The following is a 26,577-nucleotide window of genomic DNA, read 5'->3' as shown; positions in this document are numbered from 1 at the left end:
AGATATAGATAAAGATAAGCATTGCGGAATAAATAAATAAAAAGGACCCAAACTGCCAAACAATTAAACTGTAAGTTCCAAGCGACAAGAACTATTTCTGGCATGAAATTCTGCAGGACCATGGATACGTAGAGCACAATCTCATGAATAACAATTTCCTTTAAGCCTGCAAGTCAGCCAGTTTTCTATTTTTTCCAAAGCTTTCTTGAATGAGGTTAATAGGCAGGAACGACAGAGAAGAAGTCACACTTAGTGAATCTATAAAAACTTTTAAACAGGGGATGTACCCTATCCCGGAAAGATTCCATGAAGAAATGTGCATTTTTGCTTTCTCCCAATTAAAGGAGTTGTTTATGCTTTTATCTTACTGGCAGTTGAGATTTTTAGAATAAATACATATCTCAAATCCAATCTGTCAGGCTACCAAACAGTATAACTGATATAAAAGATGGAGGTAAGGGTTTCCACGAACAGCAAAATTGAAAAGGGAGTGATAAACACGGGCAAACAACCAGCAGTCGAGTTTCAGTCTGCAAACATAATCAAATTGCAATGCAAAAATCTGAAGACTTGGGGAAATTACATATTGCACAATAGAACAAAACAAAAACAGTGGAACAAGCAGGAAAATGCCAACTGGAATGAAAGGAGGGCTGTGAATATGAATTCACACACAAAGAGGCTGACTTGATATGAACTGCCTATGCTCTTGAGCATATATTCCCATATATTTATATATATATATATATATATTGAAGACAGATTTCAGAAGGAAACTTACACATTTGTCTCTGTAAATTGTAAACAGTGGGGAAAGAGTTATGCTCAAGAAAACCTTACATCAAGGAAAGATCAAATGGAGACATTAAGTTCTCAGTTGGGCATTTGCTATTCAGTTAGCTTCAAATTGCACTCCCCAGCCTTCTAAACTATTCTATGGCAATAAATGTAAGATGAGCATCCCCATGTGGTAACTCAGATGTTTTCCAGGTGTGATCTTTCTAAAGTTGAAAGAGGTGACATTTTAGACTACCAAATATATATATATATATATATATATATATAGATAGATAGATAGATAGATAGATAGATAGATAGACAGACAGACAGACAGACAGACAGACAGACAGACAGACAGACAGACAGACAGACAGACAGATACATACATACATACATACATACATACATACATACATACATACATATATATATATATATATATATATATATTTAAAAAGAAGCTATTAAAATTACAGCAAGGGTGTCAAACATTTTTCTTTCACTTTGCCTCATGCACTTTGAAACAAATCCCTTTTTAAATATATATATATATATATATATATATATATATATATATATATATATATATATATATATATATATATATATATATATATATATATATATATATATATATATATATATATATATATATATATATATATATATATATGCTGCTGTAGTATAACCGCACTATATATCAACACACACAAGAAGGAAGCAACATATATTGAACGTATAAACATGCTACCTTAAACTAAGGGTGATAATGATTGTATTTCTATTTCTATCTTACTTGCTTTCCAAAAAGCTGAACGTTAGGCCTACGCACACAATGGCGAATGAGTTGTGTTTCAAACTTAAAACTCAAAATGACTCCAATGTGTTCTGGTGATGTCAAAAATAAAACTACTGGAATATACAAGTAGCCCTCGATCTTTGAGCCCCAAATCACAATTGATGCCGAAATTCCCACTGTTAAATCAAGACCGTTGTTAAGTGAGTTTTGCCCCATTGTACAACCTTTCTTGTTGTAGCTATTAAGTGAATCACTGCAGTTGTTTAGTCAGTAACACGGCTGTTAAGTAAATCTGGCTTCCCATGGACTATGCTTTTCAGAAGGTTGCAAAAGGGATGACATAACCACGAGACACTTCAACCGCCATAAGTACAAGCCAGTTGCCAATCATCCAAAATGTCACTTTTTTCAGGGACGTTGTAACTTTGAATGGTCACTAAATGAATCATTGTAAGTCAAAGTCCATATGTATACACCTCAGTGGGACATTTCTTGCCTTTTCTATGACCTGAATTTTTTTTTAAATGACCATTTTACCGAATAGATTTGTTATTATAGAAATGGCTAATTGCTATTAATATGAAAAAGTAAGCAGTTGAGAGTAGATCTTAATACCTTATTTTACTGCACCAAAGGAGTTGGTAGTCAATGCCTTTTTTTCTTCTTTCTCCCTTTCTTCCTCTCACTATCCACTTCCCTTTTTCCTTTCCTAATTTCTCTAATGTTTGCTTTTTGTATTCTTTTTGTATGTCATATTATAAATTAATAAAACTATGTAAAAAGAACAAAAAATGACAATTTCGTTGCAAATAAGAGTCGTGTTCTGAGCTTGGATCGCAGAAAACAGCCAAGTTTCAAAAGCTTCCCCAAATGTATACATACACCTGTATATTAATACACCCATGATTGATGAAAAACACAAGGAATACTGTGAGAAAAATATATCTGATATATTTTCTATATATTTAAAAAATGGTTAAGGAGACTATGATCAACAAAAAGCATCTATTAATTTACACCTGCGCAAGTGGATTCTCAGAAAAGTGAGAATTCTGAACAGTACAACAGGGAAGCTTAAATACACAAGTTGTAATCCCATGGGTATCATCAAAGTGCGTCATAATACAATTATATAAATGCATTTGGCATGATCGATAACAATACTTAGCAATATTGACAATAGTTTACGATAATTAAGCTATAGCCCAATAAATTTCCCATCTTATCTTCTGGGAAGTTCCTGTTACCTGCGTGTCAAGAACATATAATTTTAACTTTCCCCAAAATTCTTAGTTTCCTCTGTTCTCGCACTTTAAACAATAACCAGATAGTTACCAACTTCCCGAAAACATATCCCTATCAGAGAAGACTTCCAAGCTCCCATCTGGGCTATTCCTGGCTGAGTAACCTAGGCTGTCAGGAAAAGCATGCAATGTTGTTACAGGCAGTACTTTTCCAGCCTAAGCAGAATAGATATGTATTTTATTCAAAATGGAATATGTCAGGTTCCTTCTTTTTACACAACTAATTCAATCTTATCCCAATACTTACTGATACTTTTGCTTCTTTTTCTGGAAAACACCATGGATGTCTCCCAGCAGAGTCTTGGTAATTCAACCTCATTGAAGAGCCATTCACTTCCAGAAGATATTAGTTCCCCCCCCCCCCGAAGCAGGGGCAGTATACACTTATTCCCCCGCCATGGTACAGGAGGCCAAGTAGGCCACACTCACTATTGCCACGGACACCCAGCAACTGGGCAGAGAAACCGTTGCTGAAATTTTTGAAGCCCACCCATGGACTACTCATAACCTCATGATAAATGGATTTTCTAGGTGGGTTCCTACCGGTTCGGCCCGGTTCAGCGGAATAGGTAGTAACATGGCCTGCCACGCCCCCAACCGGTTCTATCGGCAGCGCCGCCATCTTGATTTTTGTTTCTGCGCATGCAATGCAAAACAATCTTCATTGCAAAAAAAATAATAATAATGTAATGCCGGTAGCAACCCACCCCTGCAAGGAAGGGATGCAAAATTCAGCTAGGATTTTTTTTTTTTGTATTTGTTTGTTGTTTTCCTTTGATGGTCGAGTTTTTCTGTGGGCTTGTTCTGAATCACATTTTATCTCTTCCCATAGCCAAAACATGTGAAACTCTTCTGACTTCGTTGCCACCAAAACAGGGAACAAGCAACTGGTTTTTGTGGGGTTTTTTGTGTTTTATTTCTGCCAAATTGTATTCGGCTCAAAAATAGAACACAATGTTTTATTCTGAGTCAAAATAAATGTATCTTCCAGTTGGTGTTCAACCCAACAAATGTTACAGTTGCTGCACAATTCACTTCTTAAGCTTTGTAATAGTCGTTTTCAATTCATTTATTTTTTACATAAGAAATGATTGTCTAAAAGAAAGAGCGGTTGAGCTTTCATTCTTCTGTGAAGCAATCGTAATAAAACAAGGGTGGCGTATCAATTAAAAGTGATGGTCAGTTCACACACGTGCATTTTTGCCTCTGCTTTTGTGCAAGTGTACATCCCTGTCTTTTCTACCAATTTAGAAGCAGGTTTCCATACCTAAGAGAATTTCTAAACTAGTATGGAAATCTGGAGCTGCAACCTAGCTGTGGGCTGCGAAAAATAATTTGGTACTCTCAAGATGTGAGGTGGAGGCTCAAAAGATCAGCATGAAGCAATATTTCCTCAATAACATTAATCAATGTAGTTGCTACATAAATATTACAAACAACAATGCGTGTTTTCACATATTAGCATTCCTCTTACACAAGCATCATACAATACAATACAATACAATAGCAGAGTTGGAAGGGACCTTGGAGGTCTTCTAATCCAACCCCCTGCCTAGGCAGGAAACCCTATACCGTATCAGACAAATGGCTATCCAACATCTTCTTAAAGACTTCCAGTGTTGGGGCATTCACAACTTCTGGAGGCAACTTCTGTTCCACTGATTAATTGTTCTAACTGTCAGGAAAGTTCTCCTCAGTTCTAAGTTGCTTCTCTCCTTGATTAGTTTCCACCCATTGCTTCCTGCCCTACCCTCAGGTGCCTTGGAGAGAACAAAAGAGAGAGAGCCAAGATTTCTGGCACGATGACCTAGGACTAGGCGAACCTAGGCGAACCGATGGCATCTGCAGGCAAGCAAACCGTCGCCCCAGCTCGGCTCCACCACCCATGTGAATGCGCCTCCTGCTGGCCAACTGATTTTCAGGCCTCTGCCATGCATGCACAGGGGGCGGAGTGCATGCAGGAAACGTCTGCACAAGTGCAGGTGGGGGGGAGGTGCAGCTTGCATTTGCTCCCAGGAGGCTGCAGGGTGGCCTATTAGGCCGAAAACGGGGCGTGTGAGGCAGTTTTGGGTTTCAAAATTTTTTTTAGAACCTCTTCTGTAGGTGTGGCCTGCTTTGCGGGAATGGCTTGCTGGCCATGTGACTGAGTGGGAGTGGCTTGGCAGTCATGTGACTGGGTAGGCGTGGTCAACTTGTAAAATGTGGTGAAACTCACTTAGCAACGCTCTTGCTTAGCAATCAAAATGTTGGCTCAGAAACTCTGGCATTTGAAGCACGCAAGTCTTAAAGCTGTCAAGTTACAAGACCCTTGCATCCCTAACCCTTTAGAAAAAAACAAACCCAGGGGTGTTCAAAAACCCCAGGGGCACACGTGTGTGTGTGTGTGTGTGTGTGTGTGTGTGTGCGTTTCGCATGCATTGCATTATGGGTGTGGGTGTGCTTTCGGCACGCAGCAACAAAAGCGGCTTAGGAGGCGGGAGAGAATAATCACTGGAGCCAACAACTTCACAAGAAGAATATACATAAAAATCTAGACATCAGCACACTTTGTCAAACTTAGTTATTTGAACTGTTGCTTTTAATTGCTGTGGAAATAAATGTTGATTTCCCTATTCAATTTTTTTCTCTTTCAAAAGGTTAAGTTAAAAAAAAAAAGCTTTGTTTACAGCATTTGTGACCATAAGGGCATACAGCTTTGGCCACGGTACAGGCGATCCTCAACTTACAAACACAATTGAACCCAATATTTCTGTTGCTAAATGAGACCGTTGCTAAGTGAACTTTGCCCCATTTTAGGGCATTTATCACCACGGTTTTCAAATAAACAAAACAACCGTCATTGTTAAATTAGGAGCATGGCTTCCCCCTTGACTTGGCCTGTCAGAAAGTCACCAAATATGGATCATGTATCTCCTGGACACTGCAACCATCATAAATATGAATCAGTTGCCAAGTGTCTGAATTTTGACCATGGGGATGCTGCAAGGGTCGTAAGTGTGAAAAATGGCCATAAGTCACCACCTTCATTGCCATTAACTTCAAGTGGTCACTAAACAAACTATTGTAAGCCGAGGACCACCTGCATTTCCGGAAACCTACTATACAAGTTGTGACATTGGGAACGTTATTTAACTCCACTATGCATATGGTGACAATATTCAGATTGTCTAATTCTAAGAATTTATTCCGCATACAGCTTTTGAGTTCAAAAGATAAAATTTGGTCGGACGTTCGCTTTATAATTCATTTTTGAAGATTTACATTTTAATGCTGAAAGATTTAATTAGGCTTTTGTTCATGGCTGCTCATATGGAGATATTTCCGTGCTGGAAATCCTTGGATCTTTAAAATCCCAAAGGTTGAAGAAAGTTAGGAGCAGTCTATTCTCTGAAAAACTGTCAAATAAACTAGATCAGCAAAAGAGTTATATATACTGTGTATGTATGTATGTATGTATGTATGTATGTATGTATGTATGTATGTATGTATGTATTTGTGTTACAACCCCTGGTCTCCCTTTATTTATTTATCAGTACAATTACAACACACATATATATATATAGATCTATACTAGTCTCCCTTTATTTATCAGTACAAATACAACACACACACACACACACACACACACACACACACACACACACACATATATATATATATATATATATATATATATATATATATATATATATATATATATATATACACACATACTCTATTAGTTTTATTTTTATTAGAATATAATATTAATATAATATTCTATAATATATATAATATTCTATAATATAATATATAATATAATATAATATTAATATGCATGAACGGTGTGGCAACTGGGTGTCATACATTCTAATAAAAATAAAACTAATAGAGTTAATCATAGTTATTACATTCAACCAACTTATATATTTCTAATAATTATACATTTTGACCCATAGATATTTATATTAAGTTGCAACCTGCCATTATTCAATTATTCCATGTTTTCTCTTATTATTGCTCTTATTTGATTATATAAAAATGTATACACTAATATTCCCCTTTTCTCTTATTTCTATCTCTTATTCTAACTTTTAACCATGTCACCCTTTATTAAAATACTTTTCCTTTCTTTCCTACTATGCTTCCCTGAAAATAAGACAGAGTCTTATTTTCTTTTGCCCCATGAAATATGGCCTTGGGCTTATTATAGGGGGAGGGCTTATTGTTTTGGGGTTGCCAGGCAACTACTCCCTTGCTAACTGGCTCCCGAAGAGCCGTGCACAGCCTCAGGGGCGAAGCAGCCATGAGGTGACCACGCTCACTCCAAACATAACTTCTTCTCCGGCTTCCAAACTCCAAAACTCGGCTGCCGAGTCTTCCAGCAGCGGCCGCTCTAGGAGTGCCCTCTATGGTTGTGGGCTGGCTGCTTGAAGACTCTCTGTAGCTGTTGGATATCCATGTATAATGGAAATTCAAACATAAATAAATATCTCATGGGCTGCCCCAAAGAAGAGGGACTCAACCTATTCTGCAATGCATTGGAAGGCAGAACAAGAAGCAATGGGTGGAAACTAATCAAGGAGAGAAGCAAACTAGAACTAAGGAGAAATTTTCTGACAGTTAGAACAATTTACCAGTTGAATGGCTTGCCTTCAAAAGTTGTGAATGCTCCAACACTGGAAGTTTTTAAGAAGAGGTTGGACAAGCATTTGTCTGAAATAGGGTTTCCTGCCTGAGCAGGCAGTTGGACTAGAAGACCTCCAAGGCCCCTTCCAACTTTGTTATTCTGTTATGCTTAAGTCATGGTAATTCAAGTAGGAGCTAATACAACCCAAGTCATACATCTGAAACAAGAACGTAACTTTATACTTGTCCAGCCCTTTCCTTCTGCCAAATTTTAGATAGTAAGACACTGCACTCAAAAGTATTTATTTAGCAAGCTTATACAGCTGCTCAACTCACACATAGGTGACTCTTGTGTTACTTTATGTTATTGTGAAGATATGGTGAATTTTGTGAAAATGTTAGGTGTAGCAAATTCATTAACTCCATCTTACTTTCTTTAATAACTCACACCTACTTCTCTGTCTGATAATCATTGTGATCAAATAGTTTGTCAGGGTTCGATATAGCATCCAAAAATAAATCAGAATCCAAGGCAAAATATTACTCTAAGTTACAATTTATTAAGAGAGCCATGTCGGCATATCTGGGAAAACCCGAATCTGAAAGCTTCCCAGTTTTCCCCACCTAGTTGAAAGTTCAAGATCTTGCCCCATACCCAAAAGTCCATCACATGGTCCAATCTCCCACTGCTATGCTGGCAGTTCCACCTATCCAGTTCTGGTCAGGTGCAGAGGTGCAGAGACAAAGGATGACCTTGGCTTTCCAGAAAGAATTTTGTTATGGCTACATTGCATCTCACTCCTAAAATCCCCCCTCCCATTTTCCCACCATAGAAAATGCATAGTAGAATAATGGAAAGTTTGGCAGGTCAAAGATCCAAAACAAAAGATGGCTGCAGGCCTGACACAGTTACCATTTGTTGCTTCCATTAAGAAAACCAACTGCTTGAAAGAAATTCATGCAAGTTGTGAATGCAGTCATAAAGTACATCATTTCCTGCAAGTTGGTTTTATTAATTTATTCCTGTTTTCTACCAATGAAAGCAACATAGATGTTTCTGTGATGCATTGCCAAACACATGACCAAATGACGTTTCCTCCCTCTCACTCCAGAGTTTTGTTCTTCCAAGAATGAACAGCAGGTAAGAACTAAGGGAGAAAGTAGCTCATCCCCCCTCAAAATCTTCAAATATTTCTTTTCTAATCCGATTATTGTTTTGCCCTTGCAAATGTTTCCTGCCCTTGAGAAAGCACTATAAAGATAAACTTTAAATAATGGAAAAATAAGTGCTATTAAGATATTAAAATTTTAATTGCTGATTACTGTAACCGCTCACTCTATTAATACTTATTAACTGATATAGTACTGCATTACATTTGATTTATGCAACTGCTACATTTTGTTAGTTTAACCTGATTTTGAAAGTAAACAAGCCTTAAAAAAGAATAAGTAAATGTTGTTATTTTTTTGAATAATGAATGATACACATACCAATTCATCATCCCCTCTTAAAGTAGATTTATGGGAGCATATAATACATTCTCATTCCCTATACATTCTAAAAATTAATGCTGTATACTTTACTAAAATCCACACCACCTATCAAATACATCCATTTTTTGTATACTCCTATCATCTATCTATCTATCTATCTATCTATCTATCTATCTATCTATCTATCTATCTATCTATCTATCTATCTATCTATCTATCATCTATCATCTATTATCTATCTATCATCTACCTACCTACCTACCTACCTACCTACCAACCTACCTACCTACCTACCTACCAACCAACCAACCTACCTACCTACCTACCTACCTACCTACCTACCTACCTACCAACCTACCTACCCACCTACCTACCTACCTACCTACCTACCTACCTACCTACGGTGGGTTGCAGGCGGTATGCCCCGGTACGGGTGTACTGGGGCCTACTGGGAGCACCAGGTACCGTTCTGATATGGTGCTCCGGAGGGCCGCCCGCCCGCCCGCTCTCCTTACTGGTATTTGAGCTGTTCGGGGCTTCCGCACATGGAGCCTACAGCGGCTGTGCAACGCTCTGCTGAGTAGCTGGAGCATCATGGAGGCGTCACGGGTGGTAAGTACACATGCATGCACTGCGCATGTGTGCGTGCATGCTGCGCACATTCATATGGTGGACACCGGGCCCCATTACACCGTACTGGTTGCAACGGGATCCGGAACCCACCTGTGCTATCTATCTATCTATCTATCTATCTATCTAATAATAATAATAATAAATTTGGATTTATTAGCCGCTCCCTTTCCGGGCAGGACTCGGGGCGGCGTACACTAAGACATATATAAACATACATATATACACAGACATACATGCACGGAGGAGGTAATAGATTAAAACATTTAGACAAATTAAAACCATTAACATGCCCCGTTTAATAAAAACCCAATATACAATAAAAATTTAAAATTTAAAAAAGACAGTCAGGAGGGATATGAAAAAATTACGGTTGAGCCAGGCCGGATAATTGAAAGAGGTGGGTCTTCAACTGTACATGGAAGGAGCAGAGATCGGAAATAATCCTGATGTCATGGGGGAGGTCATTCCACAGGGCTGGGCCCATCACAGAGAAGGCTCTGCTCCTGGATGTCGCCCCCCGACACTGTTTGGCGGACGGCACCCGGAGAAGTCCCTCTCTGTGTGAGCGAATTGGTCGTAGGGATGTGTGGGGCAGGATGCGATCCTGCATGTAACTAGGTCCTATGCCATGATCTATCTATAGATCTATCTATCTATCTATCCATCTATCCATCCATCCATCCATCCATCCATCCATCTTCTATCTATCTATCCATCCATCCATCCATCCATCCATCTTCTATCTATCTATCTATCCATCCATCCATCCATCCATCCATCCATCTTCTATCTATCCATCCATCCATCCATCCATCCATCCATCCATCTTCTATCTATCTATCTATCCATCCATCCATCCATCCATCTTCTATCTATCTATCTATCTATCTATCTATCTATCTATCTATCTATCTATCTATCTATCTATCTATCTATCTATCTATCTATACATCCATCTATCCATCCATCCTCTCCTGCTATGCTTCCTAACATCCCAGAAGTATTATCCTCTGGCAAGTAGTTTTCATTTGGAGTAAATTTATTTTCAGTATAGTAACGTAAGGACCAATCAAAAAAAAAATTTTTTTAGCATTCTAAGCTACTATTGTAAGGTTCAGAATTTAACAGAGTAAGATCCAGTCCAAGATAAAGACATATTGGCATTTGTTGCAAGTCTTAATTCATTCTGAGCCTTAGCTTTCCTGACTCCATCCTTGCAGATTCAGGCTATTTGCTGGTATTATGCTTTAACTGGATGTCCCTGTTTCTGCTTTTTATACTTGTCCTTTGATTAGAGTGCACTACTTCAGGCTACTTCTACTGACTGCCAGCTGCCTGCAATTTGGCAGTGGTTGACTCAGCCTTCCATCATCCTGAGGTCTGTAAAATGAGGACCCAGAGATTGTTGTGGGCAATAGGCTGACTCTGTAAACTGCTCAGAGAGGGTTGCAAAACACTGTGAAGCGGTATATAAGTCTAAGTGCTTATTTCTAAGTGATACTGCCTTTTTCCTCTAAATTTGTCAGAGATTCAGCCATGCTGGTTTTTTTCTGAGGTCTCTTGTTTTTGTTTCTCTATGTTATTGTGTTTCATTGTCCTTTTATGATCTCATTTTTCAGAGTATCCCAAGTATCTTGAATTATTTTTCCCTTTAGGATTTCCATCCATGGAATCTTTCCTAATCTCTTAGTTGAAATCCGCTCTCTTAAAATCTAAAAGGCTGATCTGCTTTGTTAAGTCATGCTGGCTGGGGTGTTGAAGTCCCCCCCCCCCCCATCTTAAAGTTGCCAAGGTTGAAAAACACTGATAGAAATACTTGGACTGTATTTTGAATGATAGACAGAATCATCCCATGGAAGTAAAAAGCAGGAGAGAACGAGAAAATAAGTAAATGTGACACAATTTAAGATTTGAACTTCATTGGACTGCATGCTGTCATGTCTTGTCAGTGGGGTAGACGCATGGAAAACGTTGTAAATTGCGTTCAAGAGAAAAGTAGTATTTCAAATATGGATTTACAGAAAATGACTTAAAAGATCATGGATTGTATGCATTTAAACAGGATGGTCTCCCTACAAGGAATGGAGAAAGATATTGAAACTATGGATACCATCAAAAAGAAACAAAAGGGAATATTTCAGATGATACACAATGAGAAATACCAATTACGTCATTGGGATTACACAAATATTCAAAACAAATCCAGCACAGGAGGCCTATCTTCTCTGAAAAATCTACTTTTCAAAAACACCATGTCCTTATTTCAAAGAATAGCATCCTAAGAATGAAGGCCATCTTCATGATGTCTAATCATCTTTACAAAAAAAAAATCTCCAGAAAAACCAATTTCAGTATGGATCAATGGAGACCATCACATTTGTTCAATCATCGTTTATATACAAAATCTGTAGGGTAGCTGAGAAACGTTGACTTTTTTTGGTAACTACTTTTCTTTATATATCACCTTCTCTTCTTTCCCTTAGTGTCTGTGTATGTGTGTTTATTTTAAGACCGATCTTTAATCATTGAAATAAAAGAAGAATAACATAAAGGTATTGCTGTTTCACAAAACAGCATATTGAAACAAAGAATAACTCTAAACGTGTATTTTCATTTCTCAGAGAAAGAGAGCATTCATTTACCTCTGTGTCCTGCAATTGTTTATTTTTAATATTTTTCCGATGCCCTTTCAAAACCAGAGTTCAAATGCATACTATGTGGAGTATATCCTTCTTCAATCTATTCCCTCAAAGAACAGCTAAGAACGAAAAGGAATGTGCTACTATCACCTTTACATTAACAAAACAAACATTTCTGAGCCAGGACTCAGAATCAGCCAGTCTGGTTTTGTGAAGATAGCTGCTATGTACCTTAAACTTTGAAATTTGATTGATACCTTTTCTAACGAGATTAATTTTTCTTGATTATTTTTTTAAAAAGAGACTATTCTAATGTATTTATAAACGCAGTGGCTAAGATGCTGAGCTTGTCATTCGAAAGATTGGCAGTTTGGTGGTTCGAATCCCTAGCGCCACATAACGGGGTGAGCTCCCGTGACTTGTCCCAGCTTCTGCCAACCTAGCAGTTCGAAAGCACGTAAAAAATGCAAGTAGAAAAATAGGGACCACCTTTGGTGGGAAGGTAACAGCGTTCTGTGCGCCTTCGGTGTTTAATCATGCCAGCCACATGACCAAGGAGACATCTTTGGACAGCGCTGGCTCTTTGGCTTTGAAATGGAGATGAGCACCGCCCCCTAGAGTCGGGAACGACTAGCATATATGTGCAAAGGGGATCCTTTACCTTTAAACTACTGTTGAAAGAGCCAGTGTACTGTTCTAAGTGATTAAGGCATCAGGTAGAAACTGGGAGTTTGTGAGTTCTAGTCCTGCCTTGGACACAAAGCCAGCTGGGTGACCTTGGGCCAGTCACTTCATCTCAGCCCTAGGAAGGAAGGAGTGGCAAAACACTTCTAAAAGACCTTGTCAAAAATACTACAGGGACCTTTCCAGGCAGTTTCTGAGAATGGGACAAAACTGAATGGGAGGAGAGGAAAAAAAAAACCCCTATTGTTAGCTCAACTCTGAATTCAAATATGCAGCGACAAGGAAGAGGTTTTCACCTCCAAAATTTCTTAATAACACTCATTTTCCTTTAAGTTGGAAAGGAACAGCTTAGCACTATCTTCCCATCTTTCACTGTGCCACCTCTTTAAACCTGAAAAATAATTAATGTCTCTCGCAGAAAGAAAAATCTTTCCCCACTATTAAGCTATAGTCCTTTCTACCCATTTTTGAATTGGGAAAAGAAAATTATACCAGCATGGCATTTACTGACCCTTCTTCTGTGTCTGTCCTAGGCACTGAAACCGTTGTTCTTCATTGCTAAGTAATAGGGACAAATTGAAAGACTTCTTCAGGCTGGCCTTAGATACGATCAAAAGAAGAATGAGGGGGAAAAAAAACCTGTTTTAGCAGTGGTATAAAGGTAAAGATTCCCCTTGCACATATGTGCTAGTCATTCCCGACTCTAGGGGGCGGTGCTCATCTCCGTTTCAAAGCCGAAGAGCCAGCGCTGTCCGAAGATGTCTCCGTGGTCATGTGGCCGGCAGGACTAAACACTGAATGTGCACGGAACGCTGTTACCTTCCCACCAAAGGTGGTTCTTATTTTTCTACTTGCATTTTTTACGTGCTTTCGAACTGCTAGGTTGGCAGAAGCTGGGACAAGTGACGGGAGCTCACCCCGTTATGTGGCGCTAGGGATTCGAATCACAGCCTAGAACTGTATTGGCTTTTTTGGCAGCTGCTGCACATGGCTGCCTCCTGTTTAAATGGTTGTCCACTCCAAGATCCTTCTTACAGTTACTACTATTAAATACCATTGGAGGAATAAAATCGGCAGCATATGTTTTACTTGAAATCATAATATTATATTCATTGGTTCTAATTTCAAGAAACATGCTGGACACCTTATTCTCTGGTATTTATAATTTATCATGCTCATTTTAGGAAGGGGCATTCTACCGAAGCAAAGAGCTGGCGGCAGAATTGTGCGCCTTTACTTGATATCTTGATTGATCAAAAGGGCAATTGGTATGAGTATTAAAAATGTCATCATGCTTCCCTGTTTTACAGAGTAGCTTAATTGTTCACATGACATTCTTTTCGGAATGTTATTTTTATTAGAAATCCCGTCCAATACTTCAAATGGCACAGCTTTTATATTAACTGATCTGACAGAGGCTGAACCTAACTCTTCTATACAATACATGCTTTCCTAAGAGTAAGTCCACTGGGCACAGTGGTAGTTTCTTTTGAATGAACATTGATAAGAGACATTGAGGATTGAAACTGCATGTTGAGACTCCAGAAAGAGTGCAGAGAAGAGCAACCAAGATAATTTGGAGACTGTAGGCTAAGACATATAAATGGATATGTCTAGTCTAGATTAGGGGACTGGAGGCTAAAAACCTATGAAGAACGGTTGCAGGAACTGGGTATGTCTAATGTTTAATGAAAAGAAGGAGTAGGGGAGACATGATAGCAATGTGCCAATATCTCAGGGGCTGCCACAAAGAAGAGGGAGTCAAGCTGTTCTCCAAAGCACCTGGCAGGACAAGAAGCAATGGGTGGAAACTAATCAAGGAGAGAAGCAACTTAATACTAAGGAGAAATTTCCTGACAGTTAGAACACTTAATCAGTGGAATAACATGCCTCCAGAAGTTGTAAATAAGATGTTGGATAACCATTTGTCTGAAGTGGTGTAGGGTTTACTGCCTAGGCAGGGGGTTGGACTAGAAGACGTCCAAGGTCCCTTTCAACTCTGTTATTCTATTCTAGTCTAGTGAAAAGAAGGACTAGGGGGTGACATGATAGCAGTCTTCCAATATTTCAAGGGCTGCCACAAAGAAGGAGGAGTCAACTTATTTTTCAAAGCACCAGAAGTCAAGGTAAGAAACAATGGATGGAAACTAATCAAGGAGAGAAGCAACCTAGAACTAAGAAGAAATTTCCTGATGGTGAGAATGAAAAAGTGGAAGTGCTTGCCTTCAGAATTTGTTCATTACTGGGGGCTTTTAAAAAGACAGCCATTTGTCTGAAATGATACAAGATCTCCTGCCTGAGCAGGCAGTTGGAGCAGAAGGCCTCCAAAGTCCCTTGCAACTCTGTTCTTCCATTATTATTCTGCATTTGAACGTTACTCTTGAATGGATATACAGAAGATTTATATGTAATACAGGCTGAGTTTTGGAACACGGTTCTTGGAAATGAAACCTGTTATTGACAAGCTGGCAACTATTTGTGTTTCCACATATATGTGTGAATAAACAGCAAATACAGATAGAGTTTTCAGTTGTTACATTGCGATGCCTTAGAGTATTTAGGACTTGTTTCCATGAAAGAAAAAAAGGAAACTTGGATTGTAATCTAAATGTATCCATCCGAACCACAAGATGCCAAGAGTTCTCTAGTTGTTTCTTTTAAAAACTTTAGGATTTAACAATGTTGCACTTGAAGCAACTCAAGTCCACAGAACTGTATATAGGTACATTTCATTTTATTTCTAAGGTATTTTTTAGAAGACTTCTCATTGACAAAAAGATTACAACTCACTAAATGCTCAGATGAGGGTTATTATTTTGTAGCAATAAAGTTTTTTAAAAAAATTAAGGCATGTGCATTTTTAGGCATAATGCTTGTGTTGTAGGTTAGAGATAGGTGATGTCGTATCCCTCCCCTTCTGTTATCCAATCCACAACACAGTCCTTTCAACAATTCCAAGAAGGCTCCACACCCATTTGCACAACTCAGGTGATCCTGAGGACAAAAATAAACCTCCAGCTGACCTTAATGACTTGTTAAAAGAAAGCAAATGACCAGCTGTCTGCAAGGAGTATAAATCCTTCCATTCCCCCACCATCCAGTCAGAGCTGAAGAAACTTCTTGGATGAGAAGTGAAACGTCTTCAAAGAAAAAACAAGAAAATGCAGTTGCCTCCAGAAAAAGCACCTTTAGGACAACAGTGATGGGATTCCAAATATTTTCCTACTGGTTCTATGAGAGTGTGCTTTGCGCACAGCACTCAAAAACCGCCCTTGGTACCAGCGCTGGTGAGCTGAGCTGTTTTTTAGCTCATATGAGCTGCAGCAACCCACTCTGCTGCACGAATCAGCTGAGCTAAAAAAGGGGGGGAATCTAGGACAGAGAATGATGGGGACGAGAGGGCGGAGCCAACCAAAGGGGGTATTTAGCGGTTCTCCCAACAAATCAAAATTTCTGCTACCGGTTCGCTTGAACTATTTATACCCAATAACAAAGGATGCTTCTTCTCCTGAGCAGAGAAACAACACATGTTAAGTTTATCTGCGGTCACTGAACAAAACTAGTCTCCTTAATAAAAGAAGGGAATTGAGCTGACGTGTGATCTGTGGCTCTCTACAGTATCATTCAGGGCCACTGTTAATGCAGAAAGAAAATTGCTGGAGGTGGGGGACATTGAGGAAGGGCAAAAGGTTTAAAATAGACAGTGGTGACTGAAGGTTTGTACTTGGGGGAAAAAAACTCTTATTAGGTGATAAGCTAGATATCAATAGTTGTTTCTCATAACATTTATTTTCACACTAGCTGGTTATCCCTGCTTCACTACGAAACCATGTGATCAGGCCAGCCCGCAGTTACACGCTGGCCACACCCATATAAGGCAACTGGCAGTTGGAACAGAGTTCCTTTCAGGTGGGGAGGGGGAGTAGAACGTCTAACTCCTTAGCATCGACATGTTAATATAATACTGTATAAGAAATACTGATGATCTGATGGTCATTTCAAAAAATCCTTTCTTAGAGAGCATCTAGAAGCCAAAATACATGCCAAATTTCGAGTTTGTAGGCTTTACAGTTCTGGAGATTTTGTGATGAGTGAGTGGTATTTGGCTTTTATATACATAGATTAATCCCTCTTAAGAATAGTTTTAGAAGCAGAAGTTAGAAACTTAAAATTGAAAAGAATGTTTAATTAAATAATGTAGGGTGAATAATCAAGGATAAGCAAATATTATTATTATTAATATGTTTTGATGATAATTGTTATAAATAGCATTGTTAAATTTTTTGTCAGCATTATTCAAAATCAATTGTACCCAGACAATACACTGTCAGTGTGAATATTGATGTTGTATGTATACCAAAGGAAAATGTATAAGTAAGAGAAAAAAAATAGCAGTTTTAGTAGTGTTTGTCTCTGGTCACACACGTCTATCATAGCCAAACAAATTCTAACAAAATTATTTTAGCACCATCTTCTGTTTGAGGGATAACATTATGGATACTGGGAAACGGGAGTTTCAGTTTTTTGGATATATGCTTACAATGACCTAATCTGCATTTCACAAGTGACATCACTTGGGATTTTTCAATTTTTTCTCTCTCACTTTTCATACAATTCTTTGCACGTGCTTTTGTATCCGATGATCCTTCAACACACATCCATCTTTTGATCATACAAAGTACCTTTTCTTCAAAACGCTCACTCATAACAAACTAATGTCTACCTTTTACTTAAAGCATTGATATAACTCACAACCTACATGCCACTCACTAAATATTTGCACCCCCATCAGCGATGTGTTGCAATTTTACACACGAACACGCTTTTTTTCCCTCCATGAGAATTATGTAATTTACTGCTGAAACTAGGTAAGAATGTGACACACTCCCAGCAACATTAACTATGTAAGCATGTGCTTTCAGCCACCAAGGCTCAATTTTAACAAGACTTAATCTCCACATGGTCATACACTCCATTAAGACTCAGCCAAAGTTCAGAAATGTGCAACCACAGGATTAAAAACAAACAAACACATGATTGGGTAGAGTGAGAATAATGAAGGGAGCAAACTCTTTTTAAATTTTTTTAGGATAAGGGAGGAAAAAAGGAGGATATAATAGTTTGCAATGGATTGGGCAAAAATCAGGGAGGAAAACCCCCATATCTTTAACCTTAAACTGTCTCGTATTGACTTCACCCCATACCTAATAAGTCTGTAAGGGGCGTGCATCAGCGCACCATCTTGCCTACCGTCCCTGTCCTATTGTCCCCATTTATTCGTACCCACTTCATTCCTACTCATGTTTATTCTTATACATATTATCTGGTAGATGATTGGCAAATCAAATCAAATAAATAAATAATAAATAAATAAATAGCATACATTTAGCAGACCTATTTAAGCTTAGAAAGAGAAGGGGGGGAAACAACTGGGAAACTTCTAGATATCTGACCAAGGGCACCTAGACAAAAGCCCCTCTGGAGGATTAGCACCCTCGCCCAATGGAGAGAGAAACCTTGAAAGATGGAGAATCGAGGCGAGAAGGTCTCCTTCAAGAGGGCCCTTTCTTGGGAAGGAAGGAAGGGGAAATTGAAGCAGGGATGAAAATGCCCTGCAAGGAACCACTTGCCACAAACGTGCCCCACCACTGTACCTGCGGGAGAGGGCGGGGAAAGAGGAGGGAGCAGTGAAACCGGCGGATCCCCATTGGTCAAGGGGCACCGGCCCCGCCCCTCGCTTCCCTCCTTTATAAAGCCAAGGAGCGGGCCGCCGCGCTCACGCCCCTCAGACGGGCACTTACCATGCAAGGAAGTTCGACGGCCGTCCTTTCCTTCGCTCTCTTTTTGCCGGTCTCCTTAGTCCCGCTTTCTCCCTCAGCCGAGGCGCGAAGTCTCAAAAAAAATAAAATAAAGCCAGCCTTCTCGAGTCTCCCACACACGGAGCTCGGCGCGGGGAGCTTCGGCAGCCGTCCCCCCCCCCCCACTTAAGGCGGCGGCGACGACGGGGGAGAGCAACGCAAAAGGCGGCGCTCCCCGCCTGTGAAGTCTTTCCGCGCGGCGCGTGCAGCCTCCCCTCCTCCCCCGGTCCTTTCCACCTCTCTCCGAGGTTGGGCGGCAAAACTTCTCGGCGGGGGGCTGTGGGCGAACCACCTCGCGCACGCGCTCGCTCTCTTAGCTCCTGCGCGCGCGCTCGCCCTCCTTCTCGCCCCCTCCCCTCCGCAGTCGAAGCCGCGCGCGCGAGCCTCCCCCCCTCCCGACCAATCAGCTGGGGGAATGGGGAGAGGGGCGCCTCAGCTGGGGGGCTGGAACGCAGGTGGCGCGAAAACGTGTCGTTTAAAATAAGGAACGAAAAAGCGGACTTTTTTTTTCCACCCCCCAGCGCGCGCGCGCGCGCGCGCCCTGCTGCCGCCCCTCGCCCAAAATAATAATGAAAAAAAAAAACTCTTCAGAAGGTGAGGGCGTGGAGGGGAGCGGGAAGAGGGGAAGGCTCCTCGGTGGGGCTGCGCGCGCTCGCTCGCTCGCTCGCGCTCTCGCCGACTGGCTGAACTGCTTTGACGGCGCTGCGCGGAGGCGCTGCCCGTCTTGAGAGAGAGAAAACGCCGGGTGAGGCGCGGTGACAGCCGGTCCCGGGAAAGGGGAGGAGGATGGCCGGGTGCCGTTCGCCTCCGTCTCCCGCCGGACGTCTGAGGCGCTCGGGACGGACGAGCGAGCGAGCGAGCGACGAAGGAAAGGAGGGAGGGCTGCCGGCTGTGGCGCTCCGCTCGGAGCCGCCGCCGCTTGGAAGAGGGAGGAGGAGGAGGTGACCTTCACGCGCGGAGGGGGTGAGTGGGGGGCGTGCAAGAGGAGCGAGCGTGGAGGCGGCGGCGGCCCCGCCGGGACAGCGCTGCTTCTAGAGCAGCCCACGCTCCGAAGGGGAAAGGGACTGGGTGGGTAGGTGGGACGAGACCCCCGTGGGAAGGTCTTGCTTGCGTGTTATTTCCCCACCCCTCCCTGGGGGAAAAAAGGAGGATGGATGGAGGCGCCCACGTTTAAACGCAGCCCTTCTCCCGCAACTAAGGAGGGTGGGGGATGTTTTCCCCAATCCTGGGGGGGGGGGCAGTCACTCCCCCCCACCTTCTCCCGAGATCGCACTGCAGCGGCCATCATCCCCAGCCGGTAGTCCGAACAGGGCCCATCACTGTGGTCCTTGAACTTCCCCTCTCCTTGTTTCTAATCCAGCATAGGATGGGCCGGGTCGGGGGGCGGGGTGTTAGGGCGGCCACGAGAAAGATTTCGCTCTTTTAGAAGGCTCAGTGGAAAAGCGAAAGTGGTGGGAAGGGGGCAGAGGTTTCTCCCACTCAGGTCCCCTTAGAAGGCTGCGTTGGAAAGGGAAAGTGGGGAGGGGGCAGAGGTTTCTCCCCCTTAGGTCCCCTTAGAAGGCTGCGTTAGAAAGGGAAAGTGGGGAGGGGGCAGAGGTTTCTCCCCCTTAGGTCCCCTTAGAAGGCTGCGTTGGAAAGGGAAAGTGGGGAGGGGGCAGAGGTTTCTCCCCCTTAGGTCCCCTTAGAAGGCTGCGTTAGAAAGGGAAAGTGGGGAGGGGGCAGAGGTTTCTCCCCCTTAGGTCCCCTTAGAAGGCTGCGTTGGAAAGGGAAAGTGGGGAGGGGGCAGAGGTTTGTCCTCCTAAAGTCCCCTTGGAACCTTAGGTTGCATTGGAAAGGGAAAGTGGGGAGGGGGCAGAGGTTTCTCCCCCTTAGGTCCCCTTAGAAGGCTGCGTTAGAAAGGGAAAGTGGGGAGGGGGCAGAGGTTTCTCCCCCTTAGGTCCCCTTAGAAGGCTGCGTTGGAAAGGGAAAGTGGGGAGGGGGCAGAGGTTTCTCCCCCTTAGGTCCCCTTAGAAGGCTGCGTTAGAAAGGGAAAGTGGGGAGGGGGCAGAGGTTTCTCCCCCTTAGGTCCCCTTAGAAGGCTGCGTTGGAAAGGGAAAGTGGGGAGGGGGCAGAGGTTTCTCCTCCTAAAGTCCCCTTGGAACCTTAGGTTGCATTGGAAAGGGAAAGTGGGGAGGGGGCAGAGGTTTCTCCCCCTTAGGTCCCCTTAGAAGGCTGCGCTAGAAAGGGAAAGTGGGGAGGGGGCAGAGATTTCTCCCCCTTAGGTCCCCTTAGAAGGCTGCGCTAGAAAGGGAAAGTGGGGAGGGGGCAGAGATTTCTCCCCCTTAGGTCCCCTTAAGAAGGCTGCGTTGGAAAGGGAAAGTTGTGCGGGGGGCGGTAGCTGTATTTGCATGACAGATCTTAGGGCGACTCATTCCACCCACCCCGAATTTAGCCGCCCACCCGGAGCGAAGGCAGCGGCCGGGAAGTTTCCACCTAAAGGTCCCACTGTGGGAACCTCCGACTTTAAGGGACGAAAGTTACGGCCCGGGGTTTGGCTGCGGGAGTTGGGAAGCGTGCGTCTTTGACCGAAGCCGGTCAACGAGATGGAAACGGCGGGGCTGAGTTCAGGCGACACCCCCAGGCCCTGGTGGGCTTTGCGTGACTGCGACTTCGCACGCCTTGTGCATCCATGCATGGTAGAGCAGCTGAAAGACGTCGCTTCTCCCACCTGGTTGTTAAAAAGTCAGTCGGGGAAGGAAATGGGGCATTGGCACTTTAGAGATTCGGCTGTAGGGAAACAACAATGTTCAGTAAGGGGGTACTACATTCCTAAGTGAACAGAGGTGACCCCACCTTAGGAGGACTTTCAGGAGTTTTAAGGAGCGACAAGACTGCCTTAAGGAGCCTTTTTTGCTCTTTAAACAACTGTCAGGATCGGCTGTCAGAAGTGATCCATCTATCCCTCCCACACCATCCAGCCAGAATGGATGAAGCTTCTTGGATGAGAAGCAGAACTTCCTCAGGAGGAAAAAAAACACAGCCTAGTTGCCTCCCCCCCCCCAAAGGTGTTTTTTTTTTTTTTTTGAGAAAGCACCTTTGAGACATGAACTCTCCTTAAAAAACCCTTTCCCCCCAAAAAAAGAAGTCTAAGATTAACAGAGTTGGAAGGAGCCTTTTAGGTCATCTAGTCCAACCCCTACACTATTTCTGACAGATGGCAGTCCAGTCTCTTCTTGAAAGCTTCCAGTGATGAAGCTCCCACAACTTCTGAAGGTAACTTCTGTTCCATTGGTTGATTGTTCTCACGGTCAGAAAGTTCCTCCTTTTTTCAAGGTTGAATCTCTCCTTGACCAGTTTCCATCCATTATTCCTTGTCTGGTCTTTGGGAGCTTTTGAAAATAGCTTGACCCACCCCCTTCTCTCTGTGGCAGCCCCTCAAATATTGGAAGACTGCTCTCCTGTCTCCCCTGGTCCTTCTCATCACTAGACTAGCCATGCCCAGTTCCTGCAATTGTTCATCATATGTTTTAGCCTCCAGTCCCCTAATCAAGAATGGTTCTGTTCAGGCTAGTAGCCACAAAAAAAGACAAAAGAGGGATCCATGTGGTCCCCATGACTTCATCCCCAATTTTAAAGGAAGAAATGGTGGAATCTGGGAGAGGAGAAAGATAGAAATCCCTGCCGGCTGTGTGAAGCCAAAAGTTAAACTCTGAAGTGAGGTCCTTGTAGATAAAACAATGTGAATGAAAGCAAGATCTCCAAGGAAAATTTAAACGATAACTATGACAGAAAAATAAGCCACTATTTTCTTTAATCTGGGCAGAAGTATAAATTTGAGCCTCCCACCACCAATTAGCAGGGCTATAATATACCTTCAATTAGCAGGGGTTTTTTTCTCTCTCTTTGCTTAATTGCAAACTTAAGAAGTTATATTTTAACTGTGTAAATGCTCGGCTGCAATAATGATTATTCATCATGAAATATTTAACTGGCAAATAGAGGGGGGTGGGGTGGGGGACTACAGGAACCATTTGCACCACTCAGGTGACCCTGAGGAGACAGATAAACCTCCAAGTGTTTCAAGGACCCTCTAAAAGGGTGCAAATGACCACCTGTCTGCAAGGAATATAAATCCTTCAATTCCCCACCATCCTGTCAAGAGCCAAAGAAGCTTCTTGGATGAGAAGCGAAAGGTCTTCAAAAGAAAAAAACAAAGTCCAGTTGCCCCCACAAAAAAGCACCATTGGTGCTGGATGACTGAGAATCTCTACAGACTACTTTGATGGAGCACTCACAAATCTGGGAGGCAAACGATTCCATTGATTAATTGTTATCACTGTCAGGAAGTTTCTCCTTAGTTCCTAGTTAATTCAGAATTCCTCAAAACAAGAGGGAATGGTGAGGGTGAAGGTTAGGGTTAGGATTAGTGGGAACCCAGAAAAGTTTCCCATGTGGCTGTTAACTCAAAACATTTTAACCTTCTATTACGTTTCTCCAAAGTTTAACCCAAGCTTCCTATGTGCGAAGAACAACCGATTATTTGCAAAATACACGTTACTAAATCTTCATGTCCAAAATAGAGACGCATGTCCACATATGCCAATTCTCGTCTACACGGCTGCCAATCTATTTCCAGATCTAATTTAAAATAGTTTCCAATTCTTAAAACCCTAAATGCCTTAAGATCGCGTTACCTGAATAAACATCTCCTATATGTATCAATCCAGATTTTAAGATCATACAATGAGTTCTCTTGGTCCCCGTTGAAAGGTTCGGCTGGCATCCAAACCAACATAACTTTGGTACCAAGGGGACATTTTCAATTTTCCCTGGCTTTTGTTTGCATCTTAATGCATTTTAATTCATATTGTTGTAGTTGCTGAATGGTAATGGTAAAAGTACCCCTTGCACATATGTGCTAGTCGTTCCCGACTCTAGGGGGCGGTGCTCATCTCCATTTCAAAGCCGAAGAGCCAGCGCTGTCCGAAGATGTCTCTGTGGTCACGTGGCCGGCATGACTAAATGCCAAAGGTGCATGGAACGCTGTTCCCTTCCCACCAAAGGTGTCTCTATTTTTCTACTTGCATTTTTTACATGCTTTCAAACTGCTAGGTTGGCAGAAGCTGGGACCAGTAATGGGAGCTCACTCCTTTACGCGGCGCTAGGGATTCGAACTGCCAAACTGCTGATTTTTCTGATCAACAAGCTCAGCGTCTTAGCCACTGAGCAACTGTGTCCCTACACTGCTGAATGACTGGCATGCAATTGTATATGGCGTTTTTATTTTGCATTTTATTGTATATGTTTTGATCCTGATTGTATTTTTAGTGTAGCAGTGTAAGAATGGGGCAGTTAAACATTTTCAGTAAATAAGCCCATTTTGAAGCAAATTCTCAATCCCAAGGACTATCCCCTCTTGTTAACTGTACAACAGAGTGCACATTTTAAGCACAGTTTGAAAATGTGTTTTCCTCTAAAAGGACTCTTGGCAATGTTTAAGGAAACCCCTTTTCTCCATGTGCAATTAAGAACTTCGTTTCTTCTGCCCCCAACATTTAGTTAAAGCATCATCCCTCCCCCCTCCCCCATAAGTGAATCATGCCAAAACAATGAGGCTATAAAATGCACTCTCCTTGTTTTTCTTCTGGGTCACGGCTGAAAGATGTTCTGATTTTTGAGACTGCAATCATTCCAAGGGTGTCTCCTCTGACTCTGCTTCATGACTTTTAGTATCTCGCCATCCAGCAGGGAGAACATCCACCCATGGATCACAATTGAAGCTCCAGGAGTCTGCAGGTTTGCTAAAATGACTTTTTCTGCCCCACTCCCATCCTGGCATATCCCTGGTTAAAATACATTTGGGAAGATGTAACACAATGAAATTCAGGGCAGAGAAAAGTAAAGTCTTACACTTAGGCAAGAAAAACCAAAAGTATACGTATAAACTGGGGGAAACCAGGCTTAATAACAGTCACTGTGCGAGGGGTCTTGGAGTCTTAGTGGACAACCAACTAAATAGGAGCCAGCAGTGTGCAGCGGCGGCCAAAAAACCCAATGCAATCCTAAATTGCATTAACAGAGGGATACAATCAAGATCAAGGGAGGTACTAATACCACTCTATATAGCCCTAGTAAGACCACACCTAAAATACTGCATCCAGTTTTGGTCACCACACTATAAAAAAGATTTTGAGACTCTAGAAAGAATGCAGAGAAGAGCAATCAGGATGGTTAGGGAACTGGAGACTAAAACATGTGATGGATGGTTGCAGGAATTGGACATGGCTAGCCTAGTGAAGAGAAGGACCAGGGGAGACAGGATAGTAGTCTTCCAATATTTGAGGGGATGCCCCAGAGAGGAGAGGGGTCAAGCTATTCTCCAAGGCACCAGAAGGTCAGACAAGGAGTAATGGGAGGAAACTGAACAAGGAGAGATTCAACCTCGAAAAAAGGAGGAACTTTCTGACAGAGAGAACAATCAACCCATGGAACAGAAGTTGCCTTCAGAAGTTGTGGGAGCTTCATCACTGGGGGCTTTCAAGATGAGACTGGACTGCCATTTGTCAGAAATGGCGTAAGGTCTACTGTTTGTGCTGGGGATTGGACTAGATGACCTACAAGATCCCTTCCAACTCTTTTAATACGTTCAATCTGTTTAGATGCCAGGACAAAAATGGAACAGAGAATAAAAGAGGGAGACATATTGAGATTGTGTAATTGACTAGGTCCATGGGACTGAAATGGCTAATACTAAGCAATCCTTAGAGGAATAGAGTAGTCCAGGGATGTCCAAACTTGAGAACTTTAAGACTTGTGGACTTCAACTCCCAGAATTCTGGGAGTTGAAGTCCACAAGTCTTAAAGTTCCCAAGTTTGGACACCCCTGGAGTAGTCAATGAAACTGGGGGGGGGGGGAGGATACTAGGCCTGAAAAATAAGTTCAACATCCTTCATAACTTTCTAGAGGTTGCAGTGAAGGAAAGCAAAACTTAAGGAACAAAACTGCAAATTGTCAGTAATACTCTGTTTCAAAGGCCTTTTCAAACAAGACAGAATATTTATATCAAATGGAGGTCAACTGTAAGGTTGACAACTTACTATAAACATGTCCTATTGAGGTTTTTTTGTATCTATTTGTGCTAGTTTTATATGGTCAAACAACTAAAGAAAGTTTATGTTCTGTTCCTAGTACTTCCCAACCACTTCACTGATCACACACCCATTGGCCCCCACAAGTCTCCTGATCTCACCTTCAGGATAATGGATAATCGTAGATGTACAAGAGAACAAGAGCAGGAAAATGCTGGTTTAAGGTAGGAAATATTACTTTTCTTCAGTGCATTTAGGTCTTTCCCCTATGGCTAAGTTGAAGTAGGCACCATCTATCCTTCAGTCAGCAAAATGTAATACTGGCATCAAATCTGCTGCCTCTGATCTCTATCTTACCTCTGCTCCCAGGTACTGCCAATCACTTCTAAGGTAATAGTGGGTGACAACAACCCAATACATTTAACCCATCAGGAGTTTATCATTGGACAAAGCTGAAATAAGGGGAAAATATAACCTCAGGATGGACACGACTAACAGCAAGTTAAGGCGGTGTTACGTATGGGTTGTGCAAGAGTTGAGAACAACATCAGTGGAGAATGTGGTAATGGGGAATTAAAAACAAGATATCTCTTCCACCCCAACATACTTTCCATGAGCAGTACAGTTACTTCAGTTACAAATTCCACATTGAAAATGAAATAGCGAAGAGTAGGGTAGGGTAGGGTAGGGTAGGGTAGAGTAGAGTAGAG

At 42.0% G+C, this 26,577-nt stretch overlaps 1 protein-coding gene across 3 annotated transcripts in view; it reads right to left on the bottom strand.

The window, feature by feature from the left end:
• Positions 1–26,577, bottom strand: part of RBFOX1 (RNA binding fox-1 homolog 1) — a 2,041,748-nt gene that overhangs the window by 1,377,747 nt on the left and 637,424 nt on the right. Inside the window, exon 1 of one of the 3 annotated variants that reach the window (XM_081966091.1) lies at positions 18,743–18,801. The exons of the other annotated variants lie outside the window; for them this stretch is intronic. Within the exon in view, the coding sequence (XP_081822217.1) occupies positions 18,743–18,745 (3 nt within the window). The 5' untranslated portion in view covers positions 18,746–18,801. Of the gene's footprint in view, positions 1–18,742; positions 18,802–26,577 lie in introns of those variants that run through there. 3 annotated transcript variants of the gene reach the window in all.

The sequence above is a fragment of the Natrix helvetica genome, assembly GCF_964273705.1.
Source record: "Natrix helvetica genome assembly, chromosome: 13".
In the NCBI taxonomy this organism is placed as follows: Eukaryota; Metazoa; Chordata; class Lepidosauria; order Squamata; family Natricidae; genus Natrix; species Natrix helvetica.
Note: the sequence above shows the minus strand (reverse complement) of the source record. Positions and strands in the feature narration are given on the sequence as shown.